Source organism: Photinus pyralis, unplaced genomic scaffold (genome assembly GCF_008802855.1).
Source record: "Photinus pyralis isolate 1611_PpyrPB1 unplaced genomic scaffold, Ppyr1.3 Ppyr1.4_LG1, whole genome shotgun sequence".
NCBI classification, from domain to species: domain Eukaryota; kingdom Metazoa; phylum Arthropoda; class Insecta; order Coleoptera; family Lampyridae; genus Photinus; species Photinus pyralis.
In genome coordinates, this window is record NW_022170249.1 from 59,184,024 (window position 1) to 59,196,060 (window position 12,037).

At 35.7% G+C, this 12,037-nt stretch overlaps 1 protein-coding gene across 1 annotated transcript in view; it reads right to left on the reverse strand.

The window, feature by feature from the left end:
- LOC116160425 (tyrosine-protein kinase hopscotch) overlaps nucleotides 1–6,735 on the reverse strand; it is a 37,667-nt gene extending 30,932 nt beyond the window's left edge. The window contains exons 1-4 of the mRNA XM_031473620.1: nucleotides 5,984–6,735; nucleotides 5,762–5,936; nucleotides 1,415–1,668; nucleotides 1,241–1,360 (exon numbers count right to left, since the gene is read on the reverse strand). Coding sequence (XP_031329480.1) covers nucleotides 1,241–1,360; nucleotides 1,415–1,668; nucleotides 5,762–5,936; nucleotides 5,984–6,531 — 1,097 coding nt within the window. The 5' untranslated portion in view covers nucleotides 6,532–6,735. The remainder of the gene's footprint in view (nucleotides 1–1,240; nucleotides 1,361–1,414; nucleotides 1,669–5,761; nucleotides 5,937–5,983) is intronic.
- Between the last annotated feature and the right edge of the window lie 5,302 nt (nucleotides 6,736–12,037).

Sequence of the window (12,037 nt, forward strand, 5' to 3'; positions counted from 1 at the left end):
AATTTGATATTAATTTGATGGCTGGGTTTTTTATTGGTAAGTTCTTTTTTTCCAGCCTATTTCTATTTTTATTCAGTGAAATACCATTTTCTAAGTTTATTTGTGGAATGTAATTTATTTCGACTTAAATTTCAGAGCTTTTATAATCAATTGCGATTATTGTTAAACAAACTTTTCACAATTTGAGTGTTTTATTTTACGTTCCTTCCCTACTGTGCCTCAGGTCATAGCGTTGTTTATCTCTAACGTAAGGGGGCCCTGCCTTAGATGTTTTATCACGTACCACTTTTCAAATTTAAGCGGGATCTTGTTTAGTTTTGGAGGGAATAGTCATTCGGGTGACCATTTTTAAACGTTGCCGGGTTGACTTTATTCCCCTGTTCTTGTAGTGTGAAGTTAGCCTAGAACCTGGGGGTTAAGTACACTACAAGGTGTAATTTAAATATCGCCACAAGCCGTAGCGTCTACAGTTTGTGTCCGAATTGAATTACACTTGGCAACTGCGCATTGGAGTGACTATGCATTAAAAGGAATATTCAATTGTTTTTGTAGTTCCGTCTTTACCGAAAATGATTGCTTTAGAATTTTAAATCGCCCACTGTATATTATTATATTTGGATAGAATGTACCAGTCCAAAATACAATGACACCTCATATGTCAACTTTTGACATTTTAAACCTAAAATGTTTGAATTTTAAAATTTTAATTTAGCGTATGACTTTTTAGCACATTTTTAAAAATTTAAAAAAAAAAGAATTTATTCATGGTACTCTAATGAAAGGTCCTAACTAAAGGGATTAATTTCTACCAACCACATGTCCTCCTTCTAGACCTCTTATCGTGATTATCCTTCCCCACAAAGGGCGATTGGGAGGTCTGGAAGAAATATATCCATTGGTGATGTCAAAACTTTAAGGGCGAATATCTCAAAAAAAGGTGTGTCAGACGAGAGTACTCACAAAGGCAAAAAGAATCGTCTGGACGAGACATATCTACTGGCGATGAAACCTTAATGTGAATATCTCGAAAATGTAGTCAAAGAAAGGTAATCTACAAAGGAAAAATGTAATATTGCGGAGAATTTCTTTAAGAACTAATTCTTCTTGCATTATACACTGTGTCCAAGAGAAGGATGTCTATCATGGGGATCTCGAAATATAAGATATGACAATGATCAAATTAGGGAAAAGTTGCACAATTAAAGAGTTTTTAAAGCAAATTCTTTATCAATTTACTTACCTTTCTCTCATGCAAACATCTATATAATAAGTGTTATATTTCAATTGACTTTCTCTGAGGATAAAGCATCCGGGCCGATTACCACGTTTCTCCTCCAATTTCGCATAAGAAAATTCTCCCCTGCAAACTTCTCAAATTAGAGACTACCTATTCGAAAAAAATTATGATACGTACCCTACAGGTCCGTGACATTTCATCGAGTATAACTTTTGCAAAGAGGGAGTCGTCATATCTTTACATAAATTAAATATCCATTTACACGACAGCCGATAATATCCATCCAATAGGCTCACAAACGAAAACATATGCAATAAAGAGTGAAAATTTAGATAAAACGGAATTCCATTTTTGCGACTGATTTCGACGGTGCCGTCTCGCCTAACTGAAATATGACATAGCTCGTCGATGCCGCAAATGTGTTCCCATTTCTAAAAAAAACCGTTGATGTAAATTGATAATGACTTTAATTCTACCAAAGATCATACTAGAGTAGATGACCAATGTAAATTTATGAGTTATTTTGGGTTTACACAGTTCCGTAAAAATAATATAGAGGGCCTCGGCTCGTTCCTGTTGAAGGGGATGGAAAAGGTCTCAGACCAAATCCTGAGAAGCGAAGTTCTAACGAAACATCCGCTTCACCCCCAACAAAACGCCTATCAACAAGGAAAATCAAGAATCGCGACCCTACATAGTTTTTACATACAAACTTAAAAAGGTGCTCATGCCAATAGAGGCGGCTCTAACCGCGTTTGAGGATATAGCGGGTACTTTTGATAACATCGCATGGAGCCATCGAAACGACGCTTTAGTCCCTTAGATGGAAGACCAAACACGTTGATTTAGTCCATGGAGTACAAAAAAAAATGAAAAATGGTTTTCGGCGAGTAACTTTAGCACATTTTCCTAAATTGATCAGTATTTCCCATAAGGTCATGTAACATACAGGGTGATTCCTATAGTACCTGCCACCGTTTGGGAGCGTGTAGGTGGTGCGTAGGGGAGTATTTTGATATAGGACACTTGGGGTCGGAAATCTAAAATAAGGGTGCCAGAGCCAAATTTACCTTCTGGAATTTCGCGCCTGTAGGTAGGCAACCCAACCGGCCGGCGGTGCACACGGAGCGATCTCAGGCGGCGATGTGTGGCTGACACTTGGTCAGAATTTTGTTTAAACCCACGAAATCCCGTCTGCAACGACGCGTATCAAGTGAATAAACACTATGGCAATAGTATAATAATAGTTGGCTAGATGTAGGAAGTGCATTGAGAACAACGGTGGCCACGTTGAACACTTGTAAACGTTATTGCTTTTGACTGTCGTTTTTCCTCCTTCCCTCCCATGTCGCTTCCTCGCGCTAACTCGCTCTGCATCGCTCCGCGCGAAACGTCGGTCGGTTGGGTTGCCTACATACAGGCGTGAAATTCCAGAAGATAAATTTGGTTCTGGCGCCTTTATTTTAGATTTCCGACCCCAAGTGTCCTATATCAAAATACTCCCCTAGGCACCCCCTATACGCTCCCAAACGGTGGCAGGTACTATAGGAATCACCCTGTATGTGTACCAGGTGACCCAATAAAACTGTTCCTCGTATGACTTAGGGGTAAAAAAAAATTATTGGGTAAATCGGTCGTGAAGAATCGCTGGAAAATATTTTCTAAATTCAAAAAATGACCACCATTAAAATTGCATTTTCTTTAAATTTCGCATAATAAACTAAAAAAAAATTTTCACATTTATAAAGAGAACCAGTTTATCATTTTCGTAAAAACAAAAACTCTGTTATTTCAAAAACAAAGATGGTGTGGGATGTTCAATTGTTTTTGCAATAACCTGCTTTAACTTAACCGTTTGCCCGATTGTAACAAATTTGGTATCGTTGAAAAGAGCATTCCTTGGGCAACAAGAATCAAATATAGTTAATTTCGTTGAATCCTTACCCGCCAGGAGGCTTGTTTTGACACTATGATCCAAAATCCTAAAAAAATCAAAAAAAATCAAATGGAATGATATGACTTTTTCTTTATGAAAAAGTAGCCAAATAACACCCAAAGAGGCCAGTGAAAACCGTTTTTCAAAATATCGTTCCTAACCTCAAATATTGGGAAAATGAGATTAATTAATTAATAAAAATGCTTAAATTGCATCTTATTTGACGAATTTCCGGTATTTGTCGACGGCGCGAAAGATTGTTTGGAAAAGGACTCCACACTTTTAGGTAGGCCTTGGAAAATTATATAAATGAAACACGATGCATTATAAAATAATAACAGCCATAATTTGTAAATTATTCTGCTGTGTTTACATTCAGAAAGTGCAGTTTTTTGAATTTGTAATCTTTTCTAAAATGCCGACTTCTAACCAAGAAGCATTTAATATGCTGGCGGCGATGGTTTATGATCGATTCGGATAACGCAAATAGGAGATTCAGGCAGCGATTGTCGCATTTTGAAAATACCCAAAATATATTACCAGGATATTAAATGCTTCTTGGTTAGAACCGAAAGTGCAGTTTTTTGAATTTGTAATGTTTTCTAAAATGCCGATCATTTTAGAAAAGATTACAAATTCAAAAAACTGCACTTTCGGAATGTAAACACAGCAGAATAATTTACAAATTATGGATGTTATTATTTTATACCTAATGCATCATGTTTCATTTGTTTAATTTTCCAAGGCCTACCTAAGAGTGTAGGGTGCTTTTCTTTCGCGCCATCGACAAATACCGGAAATATGTAAAAAGTAAATTTAAGATACAAGTTAAGCATTTTTATTAATTAATTAATTAATCTCATTTTCCCAATATTTGAGGTTAGGAACGACATTTTGAAAATCGGTTTTCACTGGCCTCTTATTGTTATTTGGCTACTTTTTCATAAAGAAAAAGTCATATCATTCCATTTGATTTTTGTAGGATTTTGGGTCATAGTGTCAAAACTAGCCCCCTGGCGGAGAAGTATTCAACTAAATTAACTATATTTTGGTTAATTCTCATTGCCCAAGGAATGCTCTTTTCAACCAGTTTTTGTTTTTAGGAAAATGATAGATGGTTCTGGTTCTCTTTAAAAATGTGAAAAAATTTTTTTAGTTTATTATGCGAAATTTACAGAAAATGCAATTTTAAAATTTAAGATGACAGTTCCGCCCTCTGTAGGTCATTTTTAGAACTTGAAAATATTTTCCAGCGATTCTTCATGACCGATTTACCCAATAATTTTTTTTTCCCCTAAGTCATATGACGAACGGTTCTCGAGATATGGCTGAGGAACAGCTTTTCAGCTCTTCCTTTTATGTAGATGAACATGTGTACCAAATTTGGTTCCAATCTGTTTGGCCGTTTAGCCGGAAATGAGAGTACAGACGGACCGACAGACCGACATCATGGGGATTTTATTTAATTCGGATCTTAGTGCTTCAAAATATGCATTTCCGTCAAAAAAGTGGGGGGTCATTTCTTACTCCAATGCAATACCTCCCTTACTGACATGCAGGTGGTAAAATAAGAAAGTTATACAGACCTGAAGCAACAACTATTTATTCGAGACAAAATAAAAACAGATTAAACTAGGAATTTCACAAAATGTTTAAGTGGCTTTAAATAAAATGAAATTCAAAAGGAATTAACTTTACCTTTACCTTACGTATTCTAAATTCAAAAGTTTTGGATATATTATATAAGTCCATCATGAGAACTAAGCATTAAATGGGGAAAAAGCTGAAAAATAGTTGCTATATGTAAATTCATAAATAATTTGGACAAAATAAAAATATTAGCGGATCAGTCTATTATTCAAAGATTCATATAAACCAATTGTTCTGCTAAAATATGTATAGTTAGATTGTGTTAAACTCCATTATACTCCGAGAAATTTAATCTATAACAAATACCAGAACTACAGTGATAGGTAATCCCGAGGGTAATCCCTTCCCATTTTCCATTGAAACAAAACAAATGCCAGATGCAATTCAAAAATGCAGTGAGGATTCCAATGATGGAAGAGGTTAAATACAAATTTTACATATTTGAGCACTTTGTAACTTTTTAGAAACCAATTCATTAGGGAGTGTGAATTTTATTTGAAACATCCTGTATGTCTGTAATGTAAAAGGAGCTGCACAGACATGGTTTTCTAATGAAATTTGTACAAGTGGTCATACCTAGTGTAGTATGATCCTAAAGCCATCTTACACTATGCAATTTGTTGCGAAAGAAATTCCACAATTTCTTGTGCAAGAAAATGTATCACACATTTGTGAGCTGACTGCTTTTATACTATGCAATTTCTTGTGTAAGAAATAGCTGAGGATTCTGCGCATTTCTACTATAAATTATATAAGCGGCACACACATTTTAAAATTACATTAACACTTACATAAAAAATATCACCGGTTCTACCTATTTTTGATACAATAATTTGTTGCAATGTAATTTTGCATGCAATTTCCTGTATGATGGGTACTATGCAATTCAAATTGTGCAAAAAATTGCACAGTGTAAGACGGCTTTTAGTGCCACATACCTCCCGTTCGGAATCTAAACAGTATCTTATTCCAGGCTGTGGTGTATGGAAAGGTGATACTCTTACAATTACGCTAGTCAAGGCACCGTTATGATCTGTAACAGCTTTATATTCTTCTGCCAAATACTCGGGTGCCATCACAGACGATTGCTTCAGGTACTCCATTCTAACATACCTAAAAAAATTGAATAAATTTCACAAACATAAACATATTCTTAATACCAAGGATCATGGGAGGCCTTCTGTATATTACTCAAGCTGTCGTGAATAGGCTTCTTAATGAAAAGTGAATGCCGCTTTAACACTTCTTTGGGAATATACTTTTTGTAGTCACTCACGACAGTATCTCTAGACAAATCTTTCTCTAGCATAACCCTATACATGTCGGTTACTCCCAGACCTACCAATTCCCGTTTGTACTTCTCGTAAATTAAATCGGGAATTTTATTTTCCAAGACGTCGCTTCGAACTTGATGGAAATAGTAGTCGAATGCATTCTTGTCAGTCTCCTTTAGGTTATTGATGTCAGAGATTCTGTATCGTACACGAAAGTCGTACGAGTGCAATTTTTCATTGAATGTTGATACAGGTGTTAAGAATATTTGTTTACCGGTGATCCTCAAGGCAAAAATATGCCTGGCAACCGGCCCGATTGACAGTTGTTTGCATATCGATATGCATATGTCTTCGGCAATTGTTTTACTTGTATAAGGAACATGGACTGCCTTACCGTCCGTGACCAAACTTATTTTTAAGGTGTTGCTGGCCATTTTATGAGTTTTCTAACATCGTTGATGAGGTGCATGCACCTATTTATACAGTAGTATCATTTTTAGATTAACGGGGGGCACAATAACAGAATTTTTTATCTGTACGCTGAGCATATACCTAAAAAAAGATATAATTATGACGCTGAAGGCATGGAAAAGACTGCTATGAAAACAAAAACAGAAACAAGTGTGAACATATGTACATTAATATTAAACTGAAGGTAGCCAGAGCCACTTTTGAACTAGCTAACTTCACTTGGATTCGATAAAATTCATATACCGTATGTCCCAAGCTGAACGTGCCATAGGTAAACAAAATTAATGACCTTTTTTTTCTCGAAGTTTTAAGTTAGCGTTAAACTACGTTATTTCGCGTGCCTGATGCTAGGAAGAGGTTAGAGTAGTACGTTGAACGCTAATTTCAAAGGCCTCGTGGATTCTTCGGTAAAAAATACTGTGCCGTTTCCCTATGGTGCATTCTACCTGGGGCACACTGTATATTTCTTTTATATATATACAGGTATGGAAAAAAATTATTGGGTGTCTGATTTATAATAAGTAAAACAAAGACAGTACAATCACTTCAACATCATTCAACTGAAATACACAACAAACGAAAAGCGCTGAGGTCATAGGTACGTCATTAAAATTTTAATATAGGATATACGTCCACTAGTATAAGAACAGTCGCAGGTAGACGCCCACTGCAAAACCACAATTACTCAATTTGTGTCTCTTTTTTCACATGAGCGAGATAGAGATGAAAATATAATAGCAACCGTTTTTATACTAGAAGAGCAATAGTATCAATGACGGATTTAATTACTACTGTCAATACTGCGCAAAGTGATGCCTCTCTCACATTGATTATTGGGTTTCTTTCATGTTTTTTCATCTCATGTCCGCTGCCGGACGAGATATAAGCAATATACGAGAAAGGGGGTCCATCTAAATTTGTGTTTATGTGATAATCGACTTTAACATGAATACTTCTTTTCATGTTAGACCATGCAGAATCAGATAGCCATGCATTTTGATGTTCTTTTGAATGTTGTACACGCAATTTTTCATTTTACAAGTTGTTATGTCTAAATTGACCGTAGGCGTGTTTGATGTGTTTTGGTACTAATTTTTGTTTACCATTTGTATTTATGTCTCGTGTGTCGTTTTGATCAATTTGTTTAACATGCATTTGACTCCATTACTTGATTTTTATTGTACGATTTGATATGTGTAATCTGTGTATTTCTCTTTTTTTTGCATCTTGTTGTATGATGTAGGTAGTAGATTTATTTCTATTCTTCGTACGTAATATATTTCATTTTTCTTATTACTAATAACTAATAAGAAGATGCATTAAACAATGTCGATTTGTACCTTTTCTGATGCCATCCTCTGAGAATAATGCCAATGGAAAGTACCGCCGACTGTTTCTCTTGAAATCATGCCAGTTCAAAGCTCAAAACCTCCAGCACCCCCTGAGCGTCTAAACTTGATCTTCTATCAATGCAAAGGAAATTGCCCAGAAATTTGTGGATGTCGGACAGCAGGCCTCAAATGTTCCGCAGCGTGTCTTCATTAATTGTTCTGGGGAGATTTGCAACAACATAATGGACATATCAAAATTAATTGAGGAAAATGATTTCGAAGGAACCGTTGACAACTCTCGGGTTCCCCCTCAACATTCTTTAACATTGAAGATCAACCAAATCCTGAGCCGTAGACCGAGAAAACAGTAATTATGGGATTTAGAACATTAGAATAAGCTATGTCAAATCATTAATATTTACGTAGGTATAGTTATGAATAATACTAGAGTACAGTACCTATTTGTTTCGCAGCGCTGTAAAACCATACTAAATGAATAAAATTGGAAAAGTTTGTAATGAAAATTATTCTTTGAAAACCCCTCTATAAAATTGGTTTAATGTTATTTTTTGTAAAATGACCAGAAAAAAGTTATAACGATCAATTGAAAATTTTTTACAAAATGTTCATTAATGTTCGTTTAGAACTTTGTCATTTTTCATTCTACGACTAAAAGTTACTGGACCAAAATTGTAGAGAATTTTAATTTTAATAAAAAATGATTGAATAAATTTTTTGTGAGACCAGATAAACCATAAAAACCATTTGCACCCCTTTTTCAAGAATGGCGGCCGTGGGACAAGGGCTGCAACCCCACAAACTTAGATTAAACTAACCCCTCTTTGATATTTAAAAAATAAAATTACGTGCTCTGACAAACGCACGCTAAAAGCCCAAAAACATGTCAAATGACAACAATATCCAATAGTTATTTACTTACATAAGTCAGGAAAATGATACATTACTGGGGAGGAAATTTTTAATTTCCGAGTATAGTAATGCCATTTTTGATTTTTACTGACGAGTTTTGTGTTAAATTTTACCTGAAATCGTATTTTAACATAACATTTTAATTTTCATATAGAACTTTTGATCAATGCCAATCTGTCAATGATGACAAGAGTCATTATAGACATTTAGCAATAGGTATGTGACAGGTGCGGCAGGTAAAGTGACAAGTGCGGCCCGGTAAAGTGACAGGCGGCAGAAAAAGTTCCTGACATAAAGTAGGCATGAAAATGAAGGTTTTTTTTGACGATTTTGGGTTAATTAATTAATATGACAGCCAGGATCTTTATTTGTTTTAAGAAGCTATTTTGGTTGCATAAAATTAGGCGACTTTCAGAAGTAATTTTGTCATTTGAAAGGAGACATAGGGAAAAACAATACACGTAAATCCCTATGTCTACTTCTTAATAAATATCACTGTTGAGTGAAGGATTTATCACTTCATAGGTACTCATGTTTTTAAAAAAATTGTTGTGGTTCGCTAACCCTTTTTATTGGAAAGTATGTGTAGAATACAAATGAAAGAAAAGTAGATGTGATTTTGTCTGTATAAGCATATTTTACTTGCAAATGACAGACCTATAATTACCTTTTGCACTGTTAAAAAGGACTCTTTAATTGGTACAGCCACGGATTTTGTCTGATGGTTAACATCCTATGTATACAGTTTACATTAGATTGATGATTATTTGCTTAATCAATCATCAATGATTAATGAATCTAAATAATAATTAATGTTTATTCAATACATAAATAACTAATAAGGCCTAATTGCACTTTGCTTGTTTAAATTATTGCCATTAAACGCTGATACATGAGCAAAGATTATTTATGTGAATTCACAGTTCTACTCTTAGGTCAAATTGACATGTATATGATCTGATCTAAGATTATACCTCTATCAATGAATACCTCTATTGATGACTCATGTCAGAATGTGTTGATTAAGCAGTTTATATGTATCATAAATTGTAACTCTGAAAAAGTGTGTATGTTGTGGTCGCAGTGCACAACGTGCCATAAAAAATAATTGCATGTGTACAGTTTGTATTTGGATGGAGGAAGAAAAAGTGATAAACAAAGTTGCTAGTGGCAGTAAGCAACATAACTTAAACCAAACATGTAAATCAAACGAAGACCAACTGTTAAACAATTTTTTTAGATTACAATTAACAGAGTTGGATCAAAACAACGAGAAAGCTAAATTAAAAGTAAATAAACCTAATTTTCTTACTGGATTTAAAATGGCTAGTTCTCATAGTAGTAGTACCTTAGAAGAAAATGTAAGGATCGGTGACTGTAGTCGGAAATATTGCGATAGTTTCAAGCAAGGAGCGGAACAAAGAGCAAAAAGCAGTAAGTGTAGCACTTCCATGAATAAGCATAGAGTTGAAGCAAAGGTAACAAGAAGCGAGCCAAATGCTGGTGTATGTAAACGAATGTATGAAGCAAAGACCAAAAGAAGCCAGCCTAACAGTTACACGACTAAAAATCGAGTTGAAGCAAAAGAAGCGAGAAGCGAGCCAAGCAGTTCATTGAAAAGTAATGAGTGTGCTGGTGGTGAAAACAAGCAAAAACACAAAGCCAAAAGTAGGAAGCCTGACTGTCCAATGGGTAAGCAAGGGAAAATCAACAGTTTAATGAAAAATCAAGGAGCTAAAAAGAATGTACAAGGAAATTCTCGCTACGTGGCCACCCCAGAGTTTGATCTTGACTTCCATGAACTCGAGCTGGAATATGACCTTGACTTGCATGAACCCGAACTAGAGTATGACCTCGACTTCCATGAACCCGAACTGGAGTATGATCTCGACTTCCATGAACCCGAACTAGAGTATGACCTCGACTTCCATGAACCCGAACTGGAGTATGACCTCGACTTCCATGAACCTGAACTGGAGTATGACCTTGACTTCCATGAACCCGAACTGGAGTATGATCTCGACTTCCATGAACCCGAACTAGAGTATGACCTCGACTTCCATGAACCCGAACTGGAGTATGACCTCGACTTCCATGAACCTGAACTGGAGTATGACCTTGACTTCCATGAACCCGAACTAGAGTATGACCTCGACTTCCATGAACCCGAACTGGAGTATGATCTCGACTTCCATGAACCCGAACTAGAGTATGACCTCGACTTCCATGAACCCGAACTGGAGTATGACCTCGACTTCCATGAACCTGAACTGGAGTATGACCTTGACTTCCATGAACCCGAACTGGAGTATGACCTCGACTTCCATGAACCCGACCAGGAGTATGACCTCGACTTCCATGAACTCAAGCCGGAGTACCTGGACTTCTATTAGCCACATCCATGAGGGTGGTAGTTGGAGAACTTATACCAACAGTATGTTTTAAATGTTTTTAATATGAGAATATGATTTATTTGATAAAACTAGGAAATTCAAGGTTTTTTTTGCTTAGGTCTCGGGAGAGTATGCTTCATATTATACTGAATAGAGTTACAGTTTTCAAAATGTACTTTTTGTAATATTTGGTTACAATATTGCTAATTTCCAAAAAATAAATTTAGTTTTGCATATCATGTGTCATTAATTCCTCTTATGTTGTGTCTCTATTTAAAGTTATAGCTGGTACCAAAATCGGATAATAGTTTAGGAGCTGTGGAAGAAACAACAGTATTATATTGTACTATGTTGAAAACTTTTGAATTTGGTGACTAATGCACTAGTACACCTATGTAAAGTGAATGTGCTACTGAATAGCACAGTTCAGTAGTCATCCATATGAAGATTTTAATTATATTCGCAGCGAAGAAAAATTACAAATCATTCGTGACTTCTTTAGTATCCCTCTCGCCGCCACCTTGAGTCATGCTAAATTAAGCCCAGATTAGTAATCAATAGTAATGTACAAACTAGCAGTTTTTCCGAGATAAAATATGTAAATCAAATATTACCATAAAACTTGCCTTATTGGTGCTATGATCACAATCTGAATCCATCTGGACAAGTCCTTGCTTGGCCTCTTGACCTGACACGGAGACGTCAGAATTGCTGCATCCATATCCATAGCATTAAGAGCTACTTATTCAGCACTCGCTTAGATAGGAGGTACTCTGGAGCTGCAGGAAGATTTGTTGTATTTTCCATTCCATTTT